The sequence below is a fragment of the Acartia tonsa genome, chromosome 13 (genome assembly GCF_053477335.1).
Source record: "Acartia tonsa isolate MP-2025a chromosome 13, ASM5347733v1, whole genome shotgun sequence".
Lineage (NCBI taxonomy): Eukaryota > Metazoa > Arthropoda > Copepoda > Calanoida > Acartiidae > Acartia > Acartia tonsa.
Genome location: NC_137272.1, coordinates 32,921,042 through 32,942,835, shown reverse-complemented (window position 1 = coordinate 32,942,835; position 21,794 = coordinate 32,921,042). Strand labels below are relative to the sequence as shown.

Genomic DNA, 21,794 nt, shown 5'->3' with positions numbered 1-21,794 from the left:
CTTAAAATCAGATGGTAGGACACTCGAACATTAACACTAGTAGAGTGTTTAATTTTTAAGTCTAAACAAAATTTCATTAAATTTGTTGATTAAAACATACTTACATTTTAGGACTTGGTTATAAAGAAGCTTTGCTTATAACATCATACCATGTTGTCTTAGGAATTGTTATTCGCTTTGCTTTTGGAAAAACAATTTTCAGATAATAAAAGCATCAAAATGACAAATACAGAATCATTGCTAAAAATGATCGAAGACCAGCAGAGGCAAATCAATGAACTAAAAAATTTGATGATAAATAAAAAGGTAAGAATGTTATATTTAATACTGACAGACAAACCGACAGACTCTAAATTAAAGTGACTATGCGCAACATTTAAATGTAAGGATCTGAAGTGATAAGGCGATGGACAATAAATTAATGCACACCCACAGTTGCGATTAACAATTTTAGTGGAAAAGTTTGGATACTATTTGTTTTAATTAGCAAATTTAGATTTAATATAAGTACTCAAAGTTTTAAGCCAACGAATGAGATAGCGTGGTTTAAAAACGTTGGTAACTAGTGTAATATACAGTCCAATGTCCCTGCTCTCGCTGTTAAAATAGGGCTAAAAAAACTAATATAATTTTCTAAACAACAATTCTATTACTTTATAAAGAGTAAATTATAAAATGTAATTTTAAATAATTTCTATTGCCCAGCTTAACACTGGAAATTGTAAAATGCATGATATTCTCGATATTTAGATAGATAGGTACATTTATATAAGATGACATTTAGAACAAAAAGTTATATCTATAAACTTAAAGGTTTAGTATTTTTGCCTTTATTTATTTCAAAGTATATTTAAACTGTCCAAGCTACATTTGCTTGATTCACTTAACTAAGAGATGCGATTGATAATGAAGATGTCTGTAATAGAATTGCTTATTTCTAGTCATTTTTTTGTACGTTATTGTAATAATAATTAATTACTATAATGAAAGTAACTCATGAGGATTACCCTCGACCGTGGCTCAACACGTAGTGCATCCGCTCGTCGTCGGAAAGGTGATAGGTTCGAATCTCGGTCCGACACTGCGTCATAACTAAAGACGTTAAAATGGTTCCCATTGCTACTATGTCAGATGCGCGACGTAAATAGTTAGAGTGGGGGGAATGCCTTGGCCCAAAACAGGCACAACTCGTTACCATGCACAGTTAGGACTTCTCAGACAAAGGTCATGCATCTCAGAGAGTTGGTTGTCTGATGGGTGAATGAACGCTTTACACCGCAATCATAAGCGGAGTATGTTTTAAGGTGTGTGGAGAGAGGTCTAGTACCCGAAGCGACACCAAGCCCCCTAGAGTCTTAACTCTTTAAATCATGATGATGTTTAGGAAATGTATATATAATTTTTGTGTATATTTCCCCAACAAAAGAAAAGTGTTAGCTATTTACATAAAAACACACTGAGGCTCTTACACCTTAAAATTACCAAAAATTTGTAACATTTTTGGGTCCCTTCGCGCACCCCACCTCCCCCCCCCCCTAACAAAACCCTGTGCAAGTAAAATTCTTCTTAACGAAAGCTAATATTCTTTAAGGATTTCATACAACTTAATACAATCTTAACAAGAACGATCATGATTTTAGTCCCATAGTAACGAAAACAGTTTTTATCGCATCTTATTATAAACAGCTTTCCGTGGATGGTTGCACTAAACACGATTAATTCTAGTTTGATGGTCGCATGGGGCTGTAGGCCTGGGTTAACAAAACTTGTATTGCTTAGTATTCATAGAAAATAGTCCATAATGCGATGCGATATATGATTTTGAAGTATGGCTCAGGACCATTTCCAATCCACTGAATATAAATCGGTTTCGTAGAACAACTGGTAAAAAAGTTTTAAATAAAGCAAGAGATCAGTAAATTTGTATTTGATTTTTGCATCGCTTCATTGATTTTTTTAAAAAATCAAGATTTAATGATAGATGTTATAGGATGGGTAAATGTTATTGATTGCCCCCCCTGCAGGGGTTCTAGAAAAGGAGAAAAGTTAATGTGAAAATACGACGAAACCCGCTACTTCGTTTTCTTTCCATGATCAAAATATTCTATATCTAGACAAAGTGATTTGTAGAGTTGCTTTGCTCCTTAAAATCTTTTGTAAATTGTTATCATTGTTACATGAGTGCAAAAGATTTAATTAAATTCTTCAAATTATGTAAAGGATAGAGAAATAGGTTAAATGAAATAAAAAAGTCAAATATGACAATGGATATATAATATGTGGATATTTTGATAGGGGAAGTTTTGTCGTCAATACGTTCCTCCATAGTCAGGGCAGTGGATGGTTTAAAGTCAAGGGCGGGGGGAGGGTATCGTTATATTAGCAAGCTGTAAGAATCATTTTGTTAAGTTAGAGTAGGTGAAAATCTGGTAATATCCAACTATTTCTATATATCCATTAATACAAACTACCTACCAACATGTTTGTCTGTTTCTCCGTCAAACTTTTTAAAAAGGAGCAGGGCACTCGAGATGATTGTCCGCTTCTCCTTAGACATATATTAAAAGTTTTCATCTGAGTAATGTTTTTTTTCAGTCAAAAGCATTAGAGAAAAATTTCCAATCTTTAAATCTTTATAAAAAAGTATGAGGATGTCTGTTTGTCTGTCTGTTTGTGTGTACCGAAGGATCTCGCTAACCGCTGAACCGATCGGGTTCTCCTTAACAGGGCAGCTTCTCATAGGTCCTGGAAAGGTTTATAACTATTTGGGGTGAGGTACAACCAGCCTCCCAAGAGAAATCGTGTCTTGAAAAAAAATACTATATATTGAAATCTCTTACTTGTTCTTTATTCCTGACTTTTATAGAAATAGATAATTAAAAAGTAAAGATTAAATAAAATACTAATATTACTTACTTCAAAGAATCTAAAAATTCAATGAAATTTTATAAGAATTTAATTTATTTAAAAGTGCTATTTAATACAGGTATTTGTATAATATTTTTAAGTGCAAAGCTATTTTAAAGTTTTGTTATGTCCGTTTGTATGTTATACTGTTTCTAAGAATGTAAGATTATTTTAAGCACATCCCCTTAAATTTGCAACAAACCCAAACAAAGCTTTAATGGAAAGAGCAAATATCTTCAAATAAGTTTTTAATATATAGGGTGCCTAGAAAGCACCTCCTTCCTCCTTATTTTTCAAATAAAATAATAAATATGGGGGGGGGGGGGGATAGGGTTTGCTGGCGGGCCCTGACCCTCCGCGGTTACACTGTTCCCAAAATAACTTAAAGTAAAACCAAAAACACAACCCCTCTCCATTTCCAATTTATTACAAAACTAGCGGCTACGCTCCTAGAGGCCTCTAGGGGAACTTGAGAAGAGGGAAATTAAATTCCAACGGCCAATTTTAAAAGAAAAAGTTAAAAGTTCTGTGTTGCATTCAAGTCTCTACGAATATTTTTAAAAATTTAGATTTTTTTTGTGATTTCTCTTGGTAGGGTGGTGGTACCCTTTCCCAAAATAGTTATAAACCTTCCCAGGACCTATGAGAAGCTATCCTGTTAAGGAGAACCCGATCGGTTCAGCGGTTAGCGAGATCCTGAGAAACAGACAGTTACACAGACAAATACACATCCTGTTACTTTATTATTACAAAATAAAGAGATAGGCGTATGTGGTTTTAAGGTTTACTAGTCACTATAAGGGAAAAAGCCTTTTTTGTTTGTTTTTATGGATGTTGTCAACCTTGTTTGGTAATATTTTCAATAAAAATAATTGTGTTAAGCTTTGGATGTTGTTATGCTTATATATTTTTGCAATTTTAAATTTAATAAAAATTCCCTAAGTTTTTTATTAACAATTAAAAGATAATTATGAGAAATTTAATAAACATTTTCTTATTTAAAAAACAGATATTTGATTTTTAAAAAAACATAACCATTTCGAGTGCTTAAATTGTACATCCGGTTTCTATACTTAGCTGTTTATAAATGTTCTCGTCTTAGTTTTTATTTTTTTTAAAAATAATAAAGCATACAAACATGATATATAGATAAAGCTTTGCTTTAAACAAATCTGCTAAGAGAATTGTTATTTTAATGATAGATTTGTAAATGTAAAACTGGTTTTATTAACTTATTTTAAAATAAAATAACAATTCAATATTATGTTGATTAGAAGAAAGGTTTATTGTAATTGTAAACGGATGATATAACTGAAGAAACAGCTTTAGGTGTGAATTGAATCTTAGGATCAAGTGCCCCATTGCAGTGACGTCCAAACTTTTTATTTTGAGAGGGGTAAAATGAAAGGCCTTCAAAGGTTTGAGGGGGGGAAACAAATATATTTTTTTTATAATTTTGAGGGGGGGGGGGCGGGTAAAATGAATAATTTCAAACTTTGAAGTATGATGGGGATAAACATCTATTTAACCCCTTGAACGTCTATGCTCAAATGGTTTGAGAGAAATAGCAGAAAAAGTTAATAATTGGAATAAATTCTTCAAAAAGGAGTAAAATAATGAATTGTTGTATTTAAATTAATATTTATTGATATTTTCTTATTATTTTCTAATTTTCAAATTAAAATTTTAAGGAATGAAATATGTATAATGATATTTATGATGTTTAATCTAATATAATCATTTGGAATCTGTGATTATTTGTCAGAGATAGAGAAGGGACAATGAACTTTTTGATTTTATTTACTGGTACCCAAAGTTTTAAAATAACGATTTCTTATTCGTTGGCTTAACAACTTTGGGGACTTTTTTATTGGTCTGTTCATTAAGTTAAGTGTTTACATGTTTTTACCACTAATTTTAAATTACAGAATGGGTAATTTTGTGCACTATCATTTAGTATGTACATTAATTCATCGGCCATTGTCTTATCCCTTTAGATCCCTAGTATTTGTAGAAAACCCAACTACCTTACTAGGGCCCTAAACATTTGGAGGTTAAAATAATAAATCAATAATCATAAAAGCTTGATCGTGTTCTGGATTTGATCCAGGGTTTGGAAATAGGTTTTAAGGAATTCTAAGAGAAATTACAATTCTGGGCTTGTGCAAGCTGAATACTAATTTTACCAACAATCTGAAGATTTATCTTTCTATATATTTTCTCGTATTCATTCGAATCCAGTGGATAGGAACCGGTTCTTATCCATACGAAAAAACTATGTCTAGCATCGTATTATATCCAGCTTTCTACGAATATAGAAATGTACAATCATAAGATTAAAACCAGTTTTTTTAGCCCCGAGGTGCCGAAGGCACCGGCTAAAAAAACTGGTTTTAATCTTATAATTGTACTTTCTATATCCGCGGAAAGCCGTTTATAATACGATGCGAGAAATAACTATTCCTATCTATCAACAAAGTAAGAATAAATACAAATCTCATTTCCTTGTACACAGTACAGAATAGAGCGGATGTGCCTTTAGCATATAGGAGAGCCCTCTTTTCCAGTAGGAGGGCAGAAAATAGCCTAGAACCTTTTCTAGTCCTGATAAAAAGCTTCTTTGAAATGAAAAGTTATATATTGGTTTAGTGGTTAGCGAGATCCTAATGGACAATCCAAAAAAAAACATAATACTTTGTGTAATAGGGTAGTCCTTATACTAAAATAACAGGATGTCTGTTTGTGTGTCTGTGTGTGTGTTTGTTTGTACCGAAGGATCTTGCTAACCGCTGAACCGATCGGGTTCTCATTAACAGGGTAGCTTCTCATAGGTCCCGGGAAGGTTTATAACTAATTTTTTTGTGGGTTTGGGGTGAAAAATACCCCCCCACCCTAAAAGAAAAATTTCCACCCCCCCAAATTTATTTTTTACTTTTTCTTTCAATGATCTGAAATATTTGTTATACTCAGGGTAGACTTTATTCTAAAAGTATGTTTTAGACAAAATTGAGAAGTGAAATGGTTTTTTTTTAGCTTTAATTATTTATATTAAACATATAAAACTAATAATTTTAATGTGTCAGTTAAACGCTTTGTTAAGATCAAAGTGTCACAAATTCATGTTTTAAATGGGAACATTAAAAAGAAATGTTAAAATAAATATAAAAATAAGATTTAACTTGTTTTTTTTACATTGAGAGAAAATCTTCAAGTTAAAAAAATCTTTGAAGATCATTTTTTTTTAAAGAAGTTGTATCAACTTTTTTTTTATAGCTAGCCGGTCCTTTTAGTAAGTAGTAGATGTAAAATTTTTCATAGAATTCAGATATGCAATCGGTTTTTTTGTAGACCTCTTATTTTTTAAGTAATTTAAGTTTTAAAAAAAAAAATTAAGTCGATTTTAAGGTACTAAAATGCAACAACAAAAAAGAAAGAAAATGGCCATTATGAACAAAAATAGTAAGATCTTTAATTTGACACCTTACTTTTTCAATTCTGTCAGGTAATTATTGAAAAAATCGATTTTTTTAAACCCACGAGAATAAAAACTTTGAACTCAATTTTATCATTTCACAAGTAAAAAAATATGGGTTCATATATACCTTTAGAATCAGAAAAATATTACGAATCCATTGTAAGCAAAATTGAAAAAAAAGTTTACAATATAGTATATAAACTACAATAAAAGGAATTATATGAAAATATCATATTATATTGTACAGGCAACGTCTTAACTTTTGAATTGAGTATAAAAATGGGAAGGGGGTATAGAGGGGGTAAAGAGGGGGTAAAAAAGGGAAGACGATAGTGTTGCCAGAACAAAAAATACAATTGGCCATTTTTAAAATTTTTTATTTTTTTACTTTTTTTCAATTTTGCTTACAATTGATCGTAATATTTTTCTGATTCTAAAGGTATATATGAACCCATGTTTTTTATGTCTGTTTGAGAAAATATTTAGGTCTAAAGTTTTTATTAAACCGAGGTTAAAAAAATAGATTTTTTCAATAATTACTCAACAGAATTTTAAAAGTAAGGTGTCAAATTAAAGATCTTACTATTTTTGTTCTTACTGGCCATTTTCTTCTTTTATTTTGTTGCGTTTTAGTACCTTAAAACCGACTTAATTATTTTTTTATAAAACTTAAATTACTTAAAAAATAAGAGGTCTACAAAAAAACCGATTGCATATCTGAATTCTATGAAAAAATTTACACCTACTACTTACTAAAAGAACCGGCTAGCTATAAAAAAAAAGTTGATACACCTTCTTTAGGATGATACAAAAATTCCAGATAAAGGAAGAAACGAAGCTGACGTAATAAAGGTGATTTTATTGTAATTCTAAAAACAAGGATGACAACATCGATAAAAGCGAAACTCTGAAACGGTAAGACAACCGAACATTAACATTTGTAGAGTGTCAGAACTAAATAATCAGAACATAAATGTATAAAAGTAAATTTGGTGGAAAACTGCGTAAATACAAGATAATGTAGGAACGTACTTATATTTTTAGGACTTGATTATAGAGATATCTCGCTTATAATTTTGTACTTTGTTGTTCTATATATCAGTATTCCATTTTTTTTCAATAGTTTTTATTAAATTTAAGGGGGGGAGGGTAGATCCCCCTCCCCAAATTTCCTTTTTACTTTTTCTTTTTAAATCTAAAATAAAATAAAATGGGTTATCTAATTTAACTTCCTCCTTCTCAAGTGCCCCTAGAGGCCTCTAAGGGCGTACACATATCCAAACATAATTATCAATGATATCCAACTTATTCTAGGACCTGCGGAAAGAGATAGAAGAGTTACGAACAGATTTAAGATGCGTGGAAAGTTTATACAACGATGTTCAGGGACAATACAACTTTTTTTTCTCAAAAATTTACTTGAAGTTTGAATTTTGGGAGAAGGGGGGGGGGTGACCAATAATTTCGTAAAAACTAGGGGCTTTGGACTATGTATTTTAAGGGAATTCCAATTATAATTTTTGTGTGATGGGGAGGGGGTAGATATCACGATATTTTAACGTTGGCTCAAAAAGCTTGGGTACTTAATCTAAAGAAGAGTTAACTTTTTTTCGGGTATAGTCCCTTTCGTGGTAACGCTCTTAAGGGGCGAATCGTCATATTTTCAAAATTGATTTTGATATTGGTTAGAAATAGGAGAAAATCTACTGTGAAAATACTAAGAAACGCTCCTTAAGGGGCGTTGCCACGAGAGGGACTATACCCCTTTTTCATCATTGGGAATGCGCATTAATTTATTTTTCCACTGTCTTATCCCTTAAGTTCCCTGATATAACCGTTCTTGATTTGTCTTTATATATGCAAAAGTGTCCAAGAGTTGACATCTAACTGACAAACAATGGTAAATGTAAATCCCAGGGATCTCAAGGGATAAGACAATGAACATTAAATTGATGTAAGATTCCAAGGATTAAATACAAAATTAACTAGTTTAAAGATTAGTATTATTGGTTGAAAATTATGGACTTGCTTTTAAGTACCTCAAGTTTTTTTTAAGAAAAAGTGTGTATTAAACTATTGGTACCATTGTAATTTACAACCCAATAACCCCCCCCCCCCTCCCTGGATGGGAAAACCTCTCAATCAATTTGTAAAGTTTAGAATAATAAATGAGTAATACTGATTTTCACCTAATCTAAACAAGGACAACTACATATCCATAAGTAGAACAGCAATAACAAGTTGCCACTATCATACTTCAACCAGGGAGGGAGGGGAAATTGAGCTGTTTATTACACTAGTCCCCAAAATTTTATGATAACGTTTTCTTATTCGTTTTCTCAACAACGATTTCTATTGAAAGGATGAATGTACCATTTCTCTAAATAGTTATTAACTTACACTGCACTGGCTCTATAGAAGCTTTACTGTAAAAAAAAGAACTAAATCTGTCCAGCAGTAATCCAGATCTTAAGATACAGATAGATACACAGACAGATGAACATACTGTTACTTTATAAAGGACTATAAGCCCCCCCCCCCCCCCTGTTACTAGGAGCTTTATTTACAAAGGGCAAAGAAGGGGAAAAATGGTCTAAAACTATCCCAATGTTTAAATATAAAATAAATGGCCTAAAACCACCATCGGATCTATGTAAAGCCCACATGGAACAGAGAACCCAATCAGTTCAGTAGTTATTGAGATCTTAAGCTTCATAAAACTAAAACCTTACTACTTTATGGATAAAAAGTTGTATTAATTGCAGGACAGATTGTATGATGTAGACAGGTAGGAAATATTGTAGCTGTGTTTAGTGCCCTAAGAAAATGGGGATAGATGGCCTACCTATTCTATTAACGTCATAGTACAGGGAAAGATAAAGGGAAGGGGGGAAAACCCTAGAAAAGAGATGGGCCATAGGGTATTTCCTAACGTCAATAGAAGAGGTAGGCCAAAAGCAGTGACACTTTTACAGGAAGTAAATAGTTAGATTTTCAACACCAAAGTACTAATAAGCAGGGATCTAAAGGAATGAGAAAATGGCCATTAAATTTATGTACATACCCAATGATATTACACAGAATTACCCTTCTGTAGTTTATACTTAGTGTTTGAAACGTTTGAACACTCAACTTAATAAAATTTACTAAAGTCTCCAAAGTTGTTAAGCCAAAGAAAGGGAAAATGTTATCATAAAACCTTGAAGACTAGTGTAATAAACAGCCAATTGTCCCTCTCAGGATAAATCCATTTTATTCATCTTTTAATCTTTACCTTTAAATCTATTTATGCTTTTATCTTCATATCTTTTTATCTAACGTTTCTTTACTTGAACACCTACTTAACTGAAGTGTACTTGTTTTATATCTTTTAAATGTTCTACATAGTTCTTGATTAAATCACAACCAGAGGCGTAGATAGGGAAGTACAAAATTAATAAACTCTAAAATATTAGGACTTAATATAATATTTTATTCTTAATTACATTTTGAAGGTGAATTTATCTAAAATTAAAGTCCTAAAAACAAACTTTATCTCTAGCTTTTTATTAATAAATCTATTGATTTCTTAAAAATAAATACATATGAGTTATTTAGTTAACATATTGCTTGTTTCTTTCTTAAATAGCAGCCCAGCAAAAAACGTTCTTCCAATTTTTAGACACATATTCCAATTATTCAAGAGCTTTGCAATATCTTTGGAAAAAGAAAGAAAGGGAAAGTAAAGGGGAGTTGGATAAAGGGAGGAAGAGAAAAGAAGTAAAAACAGTTAGTATATTTACAGTTGGACAGATAGACAAAATAGGTGCGAAGCCCAATACCGCGTCATAACTAAAGTCGTTAAAACTGGTTCCTAATGCTGCAGGTACGCGATATATATATATATATATATATATATATAGTTAGAGTGGAGGGAATGTCTTGGCCCATAAACAAGGGCAACTCATTACCATGCACACTCACAGTTAGGTCTTCTCAGACAAAGGTCGTGCATTCAAAGGGTTGGTTGTCTGTAGGTTGTTTGGCCGCGTAATCATGCACTATAATAGCAAGGTTAGGTTCAGAAAATCACAAAATAACACCTAATGGTGTATCCCGTCCTCTAGAGGTTATACAGGTTAATCCAACTCCTAAAACTGTCTAACTATGCCCTGAATAATGTGTGTGTAAAGTGTAATAAAAGCTCTTCAAGTTGGGTAATTAATCTGATGTAAGTAGCTACCATAAAAACCTTTTTATTTCAAGTGTCCTTGTAAACAAGAGGTTTTTTAGTAGAATAGATCTGGTGTATAAAGGGATAAGACAAAGGTGGATAAATTGATGTACATTCCCAAAGATGACCCACAAACTAAATGAACCAACCAATCAAAGTTTAGTAAAAGTTTCCAAAGTTGTTAAGCCAACGATTAAGAAAACGTTATTGTAAAATTTTGGGCACTAGTGTAATAAACAGCCCATTGTCCACTCTGTCTCTCTCTCTCTCTCTCTGAGAATAGATACTCTATAATTAAACTGTATCTGTACGTCCGTATGTAAGTCACAGCGTAAAAGTACATACTAGGTTTAGTGATGTTATTGAGTATCTTATTTTTTGTATTATATAATTTTCTTACTTTTACACCTTACTATCTTTTTTGGTGAATATATTACTGTTTTATTTTAGTCTATTGCTAAAACTTCCAACGCTGCACTTCTATTAATTTGAAGCTACTATATAAATACTAACGGTTTCCATCAAAGTGCCTAGTCGAGCAGGCAAACTCTCCCCCCCTTATTTTGAGTAAATTTAGATTTTGTTTAGGTCAGTTAGGAATTGTGGACTGGGTTCTATGTACACGGTTAGGGTCTATAAAAGATGTTAGCTATAGAAAAAAAAGTAAGACTGCCTTACTATTAATTTGTTTAAGAATAATAGGGTAGAGTTTCAGTGCTCGATATGCAATGGAGAGCAGTGAAATATTATTTATTATACTGGGCGTAATCTTCTTTGTTTTAGAATAAAAGAAAATTCTTGTATGATAAATATTAAAAATATTTTGACTACAAAATAATCTTTCATAATTTTTATTAATTTCTAATACAATACATAATAAAACAAGGATGACAACATCCATAAAAGCGAAGCTCTGAAACGGTAGGACAAACGGACATTAACACTTGTATAATGTCAGAACTAAATAATCAGAATGCGAATGTATAAGAGTCAAAGCAAAATTGTAAGTAAATTTGTTGAAAAACTGCTTGATACAGGATACTGATTATGGACATACTTACATTTTTAGGACTTGATTATAGAGTTGCTTCGCTTATAATATTGTACTTTGTTGTCCCAGGAATCAGTATACCAAAAATCAGACCAATCGGATAATTAGGTCTCATACAAATTTGTTGTTAAAAATGTTAAAAAAATCAACATATTTAAAATGGACGTACGGACATTCTAGTAATGATTATAGAGTTGCTACGCTTTCTAACTCGTACCTAACTATTACAGAAATCACCATGCAAAATTTGGAATCGATAGGACAATTCTAACATGATTAACGAAAAAAGCTATTTAAAAAAGTAAAAAAATCAACATGTTTAAAATGCACGTATAAACATTTTGGTAATGATTATAGAGTTGCTACGCTTTCTAAATCGTACCTAACTACTAAAGGAATCACCATGCAAATTAACGAAAAAAGCTATCCGTGACGGACGGACGTACGGACGGACGGACGGACCGACCCTAATTATAGAAAAGCTTCGCTTTTAAAAAGAATAAAGATGTAGTTAATGTAAAAATAATTTATATTTTAATGAAAATTTAGTTAGATTAACTCGTGTAGTTTAGATGGATTAAAATCCGCAGTTATGATAATATTACTTAACTGCTAAATAGCGAATCAAAACCATTGTTCTTTAGGGTTTAGGATAAGGTTTGAAAACAATTAAGGAAATCTGTGGTTCTATGCATAATACCTCGGGGAGGACCTTAACCCTGTGGGACCCCTAACTGCAGTGCTCTAGCCCTGCGGGGCTACCTAACACCCGACACAAACCTAACCTAATCTAAAGTAATAGAGAAACAAATGAAAACTATCATCTTATTTTTAATTTGTTTCAAAACATGGTCGTGGAGTTCAGTGCTCGACTAAGCACTTTGAGTGAAATCGGCAAAAATAATATCAATTAAGATTTATAATCACAAAAAAGTTTCTAGGTAATTAGTATCAATTCAAAAAAGTAAAAAAACACATATTTAGACATAATAAAACATTGATATTTTAAGACAACAACTAGCAATCCCTATAGTATGATATTAAGATAATGTTTTATTTATTAAACTTTTCGAACATTTTTCGTTTTTAAAACTTTATGGAAACGTAGCTCCTCTTTAAAGGGATTTAAAAATAATTAAGGGCTAATATTGTAGCTGTTTTCCTCAAAATGACTAGTCGAGCCCTCACCCTTATTTGAAATCAATTGAAATAAAGGTGGTGGAGAGGGGGGTAGGTAATATTGGGAGCTGGAAAGCATCGCAGGAATTAAGAATAGCAAGAAAATCACCCCCCCCCCCCTTATCATCAAATTCTTAAGCTAAGCCTCAGCTAAAATAGCGCAAAACCTTCTCTTAACGAACACTAACTTAAGGCGACCGATCAAGCCTTTTATTAGATCTTTCTTTATAGGCATATTTTAGTACACAGAAATTATGAAGTTTAGCTGTGCAAAGATGAAATATTTTATTGTAGTTAGTTAATGTCTCATAATATAATTTTACATCTCTATTTCAATTCTTGAAGTATGTGAACTATTACCTATTTTGTATTATGATATTTGTTTAATGATAAAACCGCTTGACAATAGCACTATTGATTAAGTCAAAATAGTAGACATTCCGTCTTATTTCAATGCCCCAATATCAACAAATGAAAAAATATCGTGACTCCCTTTTTTTAACCAAACAAAAAATTTGGGCGAAATTAACTGTAACGATCGACAGTTTTGAAATTTTGACTTTATTTGTGGTCCTTGTACTAAATTTTACCCCTTAAAAATTATACACTTAGGCCTCTCGGGTCGTAGTAGTGGGTAGTTTCAAATAAAATACTGGATTTCACCCTGTACTTTTGATTTTTCACTTTGATACACTTAAAAAAAACACACGTATAGAATTTAAGAAATTTTGTATGTATGTAGAATTCACTGCACTGGGACCAAACTAAAGTCAAACTAAAAAATAAAAAAAAAGTTAGTGTTAGTTCAAAATAGTAAAAAATCTCCAATAGCACTTTGTATTTAAGTGAGTCTTTGATTTGAATATAAAATAAAATCATGCTGAGAGCTATTTGAAGCTTCAAACTAAAATAAAAATTGAGATCTAAATATACAAACAATTAATTACAGTGTGTTTTTTTATGAGAACTTTTTTGGAAGCAATTTTACCCCACTTATAGTTATCAGAATTTAATGATTAATGGCTTATTTTCTTCGTTTTTTAAGGCAATTAATAGAACAACAAAAAAATATTTCAGTTTTCATTTAAAAATTACAGTAAAATCTAAAATTCAAAACTTAGGTGTCAACATCTAAAAATGGTTTTAGCGCATTTTTCTTATGCCTAAATCTTCTAAGAAAAAAATTAGATTTTCTGTGGTCGACTTTGGGGGGCCAGTACTCCCTCCCTGGTTGAGATATGACATTTAAACTTTGATATGTTCTAGTACATGTCCCTAATAGTATCTGTATACATTTTTAGCTCTATATCTAAACTTTGAAGTGTTTTGCAGCCATTCTTGCAAAAGGTTGAATATTTGAGCATAAGAAAAATGCGCTGAAACCATTTTTAGATGTTGACACCTAAGTTTTGAATTTTAGATTTTACTGGTTTTTTAAAATAAAAACTGAAATATTTTTTTGTTGTTCTATTCATTGCCTTAAAAAACATAGAAAATAAGCCATTAATCATTAAATTCTGATAACTATAAGTGGGGTAAAATTGTTTTCAAAAAAGTTCTCATAAAAAAAACACACTGTATAATACTTGATAGCAAAGGGTGATGAATATCCACTTTTTAAAAAAAGGATTAGCAATAGTTTTTTGTTTGTTTTTCCGTTGGGGTAACCACTGAACCTTTTAAGTTCTTCATAGTTCTCAATATGATTAGGTAATCTAATTTTTTACGTAAATTGAATAATTAATTATTTTGCTGTAATTTAAAAAATCTGCTGAAAGCTGGGAACACTGTAGATATAACATTTCTAGGCTTATGAATAGTTTATTAACTTTACAAGTCAGGAAATCTTTTGCACGAGTGGCGTAGCTGCTCTACTATTATTTTATCTGTATGTACGCCTGTAATCATTGTATGTAAGGTGTAAGGTCACCGTTGTACTACCAGCGGCAATGCCCCTAAAGGCCTCTAGGGTCAATTGAATAGAAGATATGGGGGATGAGTTCGGCCCTCCATTTCAAAATTAGGTTTTCGGGACGATTTCTCTTGAGAAAGTTGATATAATCTTTTTCCTTTAAGATATTAAGGAGAACCATATGGTAGCTACATAAGGACAAATAGGCATCCTGTTGCTTTTATGTTATAATTAACTTAGATCAAGTTTCGAAGTGTCATGTGTGACGTCATAAAAATACGTCTAAAATGAGGGATTAGAAGAGAAGTGGGAAAGATAACCTCTAAAAAAGAGATGGATAATAGACGTATTTCTATTACGTCACAGATGACACTTTCCAGCGTTTCTGATGATTCAACTCAAGAATTAGTTAAGTGTAGAAACTCTGCAATGTTTAAATCCATTCTTACGTTTATAAGTCAATCCTTTTCTCCTTTGATCCCGTATTTTTTCCTCTCTTATATTTCCAAGAATACTCTTATTATTTTTAAAAACCATTATATTTATTGGCTGCAAAAAGAGCTTAATACTATTCTTGTTCAGGGAACTAAAGAGATAAGACAATGGCCGATAAATTGATGAACATCCCAAAAGGACCGTAATGATACAAAAATTTACCCTTTCTGTAGATTTAAATTGGTGGTTGAAACGTTTGAACACTCAACTTAATAAACAAACCAATCAAAATTCACTGTAGTCCCCAAAGTTGTTAAGCCACCGAATAAGAAAACGTTATTATAAAACTTTGGGGACTAGTGTAATAAACAGCCTCTCTCTCTCTCTGGTTTACTACTATTCTTGTTTGAATTTAGTTGTTTTAGATAATGAAGTTTACGTAATCTTTTATAGAAAGTTTCTTAGATAGTTCAGTTTCGCGTGGATATCATTGTTTTATTATATTAACTTTTTTTAGTTTTTAGTTTTTAATAAAACAAAGATGATAGTATCAATAAAAGCGGAACTCAATGATTAATTAGTAGGACAACGAACGTTATCAATAATTGTAAGTATCAAATAAGCAGAATATTCATTATAATTCTAATTATAATTGTATATACATTTGTTGCAAAATTGCTGAAATACAGGATTATGTTTAAAGTTATATTTTATTACATCTAAAAGAATTAGTCATTAATATGCTTTGCTTATAATATTGTACCTTGTTGTCTAAGGAACCAGTATTCCAAAAATCAGATGAATAGGATGATTATTTCCTACAAAAATTTAAATTAGCTGAGTTCTAAGAAGCTCTTTATAGTGCATATAAAAATGACGTCATACAATACAAATGTCCAACAATAGGCCAAAACACACACTAAATTACCAATAGCCGGCCAGTATACATTTTATTTGACCAATGGTAGGCCAGTAAATATTTTAATTGATCAATGGTAGGCAAGTATACATTTTAATTGACCAATTAGGTGAGTACTATGTCATTTTTATAGGCACTATAAAAAGCTTCGAGTACTAGTCGTAAAGCATAACCTAACCTTTAGATTCGACTCTTTGTTTGCATTGATGGTAAAATAATATCTGAAATTTTGAATACGAATCTTAAATATTTTTCTCACCTAAGGTGGGTTCTTAAAAATCAAGCATCGCTGAATCGGCTATGGTAGCCAGGTAAAAAAAAATATTTTTTCAATTTATCTATAAATTTAAAGAAATTAAAAGTGTTCTAAAATCATAGAAAATTTTTGTAAACTTTTTTATAGGATTTGAAGGATTTTTTATAAAAACAATTTTGGTGATCTGGCTCCCATAGCCAATTCAGCGATCCTAATTTGTTTAAAAATCCACCTCTGTTCGTTTTTTTAGGAGCTGGCAGAATAGTTTATTGCTGTACGGCATTAAACAGGACTCGAACTGTGCATATGAAAGTCCGGACTGTACCATTGCGAAGGTAAGATTTTAAAAGCAAAATAGCGTAAAACCTACCAACTTTCTTAAAATTGTTTACTAGATCTTACTAGACAGACAATGAGACCTAAAATTAGGGTTGGGCCAGATACCGGATATCCGGCTGATTTCTAAAGCCAGATTTCTGTGAGATTACCAGATATCCGGACTCGAACTGTGCATATGGACTGTACTATTGCAAAGGTATGGTTTTCTAGAAGCAAAATAGCATCAAACCTTCTGTCATTGTTGGGAAGGAGATAGGTTCGAATCATAACTAAAGAAGTCCTTCTCCCCCCCCAAAAGTTGCCCCAAAAATATTCTAATTTTAACTTTTTTTAAAATTAAAAATTAGGTTACGTTGTCCCTAGAGGCCTCTAGGGGGTATCCGCTAGTTATGAAAAAAGTCAAACAGTGCAGTGTTACAAAGCTAATATAATGCATCAAGTTTTAAATATCCAAATTTTCTTCCGCAGGGAGGAAGGGAACATTGGGCAAAAATTTTATTGGTTGGTTCATTAAATTGAGTGTCCAAATGTTTCATCAACTAATTGAAATCTACAGAAGAGGAAATTTTGTGTATCATTATTGGTGATGTACATCAATTTATCGGTCATTGTCTTGTCCCTTTAGATCCCTGGCATTATATCCACATTTTTTGTTTGTTTGTAGGGATATAGGGATGGACAATGTATCTAACTTTTGTTGTCTTAAAATTAAAATTGTTCTTCAAGCTGACCAAGATTAATAAAATTAATCAAAACAAACACTAGTTTCAGAAGAACATGATTCGGAACAAGATTATTCTATGTTATTAAGTTGTAGTAATCTAATTTTCCAATAAAAATGTTATTTTTCTTTAAACTCTTTCTCATTTTAATTCTTAAATTAATAACATTTGCACTGTATTGCTTTTTTTCTATTATGGTTTATATTTATTTGTTTACTTAAAAGCAGACAAAAAATTATTCTTCAGAATTATTCTGTGGCAGCTGATTAGTGTACACAATTAGCCTGGCTCAATTTTCTTCTTCTTTTCATGTGAAATGTTTGTTGTTGTTATGTTGAAGGAAAAAAGTAGGGAATTAAATAGTTGGGGTATTAAAAGATGAAATAATGTGGAAGTAAAAGCACTTCTAATATAATGTGGCCCAGGTATTCCAGATAGAAACAGACATTCATAGAGAAGTTTAACTATTATACATATGGATGAATTAAATTTTAATGTTTTATTTTAAGATCAAAATCAAAAATACTAAAGATAAATTCCAAAGTAAGAACAAAAGATAGAAAGCAATAAAATGATTAGCAATAGTTTGGACTCGGGCATTGTTAGCCTGTCCTGCTACTCCAGTAGCTGTTCCTGAAGTTGGATAGATTACATCTGGGTTAGAGTAGTAGTTAACACGTAGCACATGATTTGTTGCAGCATAAGCCAGGTTAGTTCTATAACCTGTTGATGCAGATCCTTGTGGAATCAAATAACTATGACCATCACTGAAAAAAGGATGAGAAGTTATCTCTCTATTATGATACAAGCCAATGTTTTGTCCTACTTTATGACCAAAACTATAGTATCCAAGAGCACAATCTTTTCTTGTAACCGACAATGTTCTACCACTACCAATAGCATAAAGGGCACTAATTCTACATGCACTGAAATAGTTGACCAATAATGTTGCAGCATCAGCTGTTCCACGAAGAGTTGCATAATCTCCTTTCATTGTCTGGAATTGGCTCATCATTGTACTAGATGAATTTGTATCATTCAATGTTGCTAGTTCTGTACAGTAAAGTTTAGCTCTAAGAGGAACTTTGGAATTGATATATCCTTGGTTTGTTTCCTGAATTACCTGCTCCACAAATCCCTGGATATCAGCAGTAGTAGCAGCAAACTGGGGAGTGTAGTACACCTTGATAGTGTAGGTTACAATAGTTGTTGTGTCACTAACAGCCTCAAGCTCCCCTCCATAAATTGAGGAATTGGTACTTTCATCATCATAACCAACTCCCTCATCATCACCCATATTCTCAACATCAAGCTCTTTTAGAACATGAACATTATCCCCACAAAACTCAATTACATAGGATTTACCATTATCAAATGCAGCATGACCATATACACTTCCAATCTCAACATTTGCAGTAAGGATAAAATCAACCTCTCTATTTGTGTAGTGATAAGAGTTGCTACTTGCCCAAACCAATCCTTGATACTGGAGAGTTATATTCAGAGGTTCTAGATAGATTTCTTCCTTTTCTAGGGCATTCAGATCAATTTCTATCTCATCGCAAGACAAAATTTCCATTCCTTCACAGCAGCCTAACTGTTGGCGGGTGATGGATTTTGATATTATCAAGGTGTCACCATTAGCACCTAAAAGTTAAAATTACTAATATAATTATCAATCTTTAAAATTTGAAATACTTTAAAGATAAAATGAAATATGAACAGGTTTATTTTTCCATTGCATTGATATTTCATCTACAGCAGAGACTCAAAGAAATTATTCAGGGTTAAACTTTAATTAAAACTCAATATAGAAATTTGTTAGACTATTAATCTACAGGTTCTTAGAAAATTTGTGTCTATCCAGGTTTTAATTACTATTAAATACTCAATTAAAATAGATGTTTAAGCAAACTTTAGCCCCATTCACAGCCAGTATGTATAACTATGGAGTGTAATTTCTTAACAATATAAAAACATACTATTTAGCAGATTCTTTTGTTGGTATAACACGTACTTGTGGACAATAAGCATATACAATATTTTAGGAAAAAATTTCAAAAAAATTTAGTAGCATTAAAATCAAAAGTACCTATAGTGCAAAGTGTTGCAAACAGTAAAAGAACTGTTTTATCATTCAAACGTATCATTATCCTATGATTAAAAAATAATTAATGACCGTAAAATATTAAATGTTAACTTTAAACAACAATATTGAAATATATATTCAACTGTAGGAATTTAAGAAAATTTATTAAACATTTTCTATATTCAAATTAGTTGTTAGAATATCAATATTATTGGCCTGTTATAGAAAATATTAATTCTAGATAGATTTACCTGTATGTAAGAATTGGATATTTTTGAAACTAAAGTGAAATTAACCAAGAAATTTACCAGGAACACTTGTTTATTGCAAATTTTATTCTCAGTATCCTTTTTATTTGTTAATTCAAAGAGCTTGTGAAAGCCCTCTCTTATTAGAAAAGAGCTTTGAGAACACAGAAATGTCTTCCCCCTATGGAAATAAGAAGGGATATTGGGGGCCCCTAACCCATTTTCCTAATACTTTCAAATTAGTCCAAAATAAGGGAAATGTTCGACTAGGAGACATTGCCTAATTATCCACTGACTTCAAGTATTTATTTATAATGCAGTATTGTTTATATAAAAAAATTAAGATGATACAAAAGAACTGATAATCATGTGCTCGATTACAAATCTAATCAGGCCAATAATTAAGAAAAAGTATATTCATCACAATTATCATTATAATAATTCAACAGAATCTCTGTAAACAGCTTATCTTAACCTAACCTCAACTCAACCACATTATTCTATAATAAACCTACAGAACCCTCACTCAGGCCAAGTTTGATATCTTTTGGAAAAGCTTAGTTGTTGTAGGTTGAGTCATCTGAGCAGGGATATTGCAGAGATTATCATTGCGTAATATTATTTCCTTTTTTATTTACTAAGTATATTTGCGATTACTTTTATTTAATGAAATCTTCTAATTTTTAACATGTACAAAACAGCCTGCTGTATTGCATCAAGATCCATGTCAGATCTATATAGGAAATAAATGTCTATAAATGAGCTCAAGTCTTCCAAGGAATTTATGTTTAAAACTTATAGTGCTCCAATAATCCATAATAAAATCCCATTGGCCAGAACGATAAGACCCATTATTTTACTCTATTAAAAATAAATTCATTTTTTTCATTTCATGTTGCTATTTACATTATATTGAAGTATTTAATTTCTAATCATGAATAAATAAATTTAAATTTATAATATGATAAATTTAAGAAAACTCTGTTTTAAAAGAATTCGATTGTGGCGACACTTTGTGTCTTCAAATATTAAACTAAAATTGTAGTAATCATATTAACCCTTTGGTGATGGTATTGTAAAGAAAAAAATATAATTTAAAAAATCTTTTTAAAATCATTTAAATTATTAAATATTTACTTTCTTTAAATAGTAATGCCGGGTGAGGAAAATAGATTTATTGAGAAATAGATATGCATATAGAAAACTAGCCAATAGGGAGATAGTTATATCGAGCAAACTCTAGTATGGCATATGCAGTGGAATTTACTGAGGGGTTGCGACAAAAACACTCAAATTGTGACACCCTCTTGCAATATTTGACACAATCCAAAGTTAAGATGGGTGAAATTTTTTTAGTGGAGAGTATTTGTAATATAGAAAATAAATAATGGAGTTAAGTGTGTAGAGAAATATGGACTATGGATACTAGACCTGTTGCTCAAAATACACTTTTTCGTATTTAATTCTTCTGCTGACCTTAAAAGTTACTTAAGGGGCTTATAGATAAATATACAAAATTTCATCCCTCTCTGGCGCCAGGCTGTGGTATCTTTATAATATTTGTTTGTTTTATACTTATTATAATGTAATATTTGAACAGTCTATTTATTTTCAGTTATAAAAATAAAATATTTATTTAAAATTACATACCTAATTATAATGAATAATAATTGCAATCAATTTATTTTACCTTCACTTTTGAAATTTTATTTTTTAAATTTAATACAAAATGATTTAATGTTTAATTAAATAATTGGTTTTTGAAATACCAAGACTCGGCAGCCGGGCATAAGTCTTATCGTCATATTATAACTTAAAAATTCATCTGGATGTCTAAACCTGTTCCTAAACTAACAATCCATCTTTTAGAATACTTAAAAGCGAAACTTTTCTATAATTAGGGTCGGTCCATCCGTCCGTCCGTACGTCTGAGATAGATAGCTTTTTTTCATTAATTTAGGCATGTTAGAATTGTCCTATCGATTTCAAACTTTGCATGGTGATTCCTGTAGTAGTTAGGTACGATTAAGAAAGCGTAGCAACTCTATA

General features: G+C 31.3%; 2 protein-coding genes across 2 annotated transcripts in view; one reads left to right on the top strand and one right to left on the bottom strand.

Annotated features, from left to right (window-relative positions):
- Nucleotides 1-206: 206 nt before the first annotated feature.
- Nucleotides 207-21,794, top strand: part of LOC145335260 (uncharacterized) — a 32,885-nt gene continuing 11,297 nt past the window's right edge. The window contains exons 1-6 of the mRNA XM_080180998.1: nucleotides 207-306; nucleotides 7,184-7,234; nucleotides 7,697-7,806; nucleotides 8,745-8,751; nucleotides 9,148-9,170; nucleotides 16,598-16,682. Coding sequence (XP_080037124.1) covers nucleotides 220-306; nucleotides 7,184-7,234; nucleotides 7,697-7,806; nucleotides 8,745-8,751; nucleotides 9,148-9,170; nucleotides 16,598-16,682 — 363 coding nt within the window. The 5' untranslated portion in view covers nucleotides 207-219. The remainder of the gene's footprint in view (nucleotides 307-7,183; nucleotides 7,235-7,696; nucleotides 7,807-8,744; nucleotides 8,752-9,147; nucleotides 9,171-16,597; nucleotides 16,683-21,794) is intronic.
- On the bottom strand, nucleotides 17,893-19,558 carry LOC145304017 (peptidyl-Asp metalloendopeptidase-like). The gene is made up of 2 exons (XM_080145769.1): nucleotides 19,501-19,558; nucleotides 17,893-19,055 (listed from the first exon to the last, which is right to left on the bottom strand). The coding sequence occupies exons 1-2, from the start codon at nucleotides 19,556-19,558 to the stop codon at nucleotides 17,908-17,910; spliced, it is 1,206 nt and encodes a 401-aa protein (XP_080001895.1). The 3' UTR covers nucleotides 17,893-17,907.

Excerpts from the sequence above, each read along its gene's own strand:
- LOC145304017 (XM_080145769.1), bottom strand. The coding sequence starts at position 19,558 with ATGATACGTTTGAATGATAAAACAGTTCTTTTACTGTTTGCAACACTT. Across the intron at positions 19,056-19,500 it reads TGCAACACTTTGCACTATAG|GTGCTAATGGTGACACCTTG; the intron begins GTACTTTTGATT and ends TTTAACTTTTAG.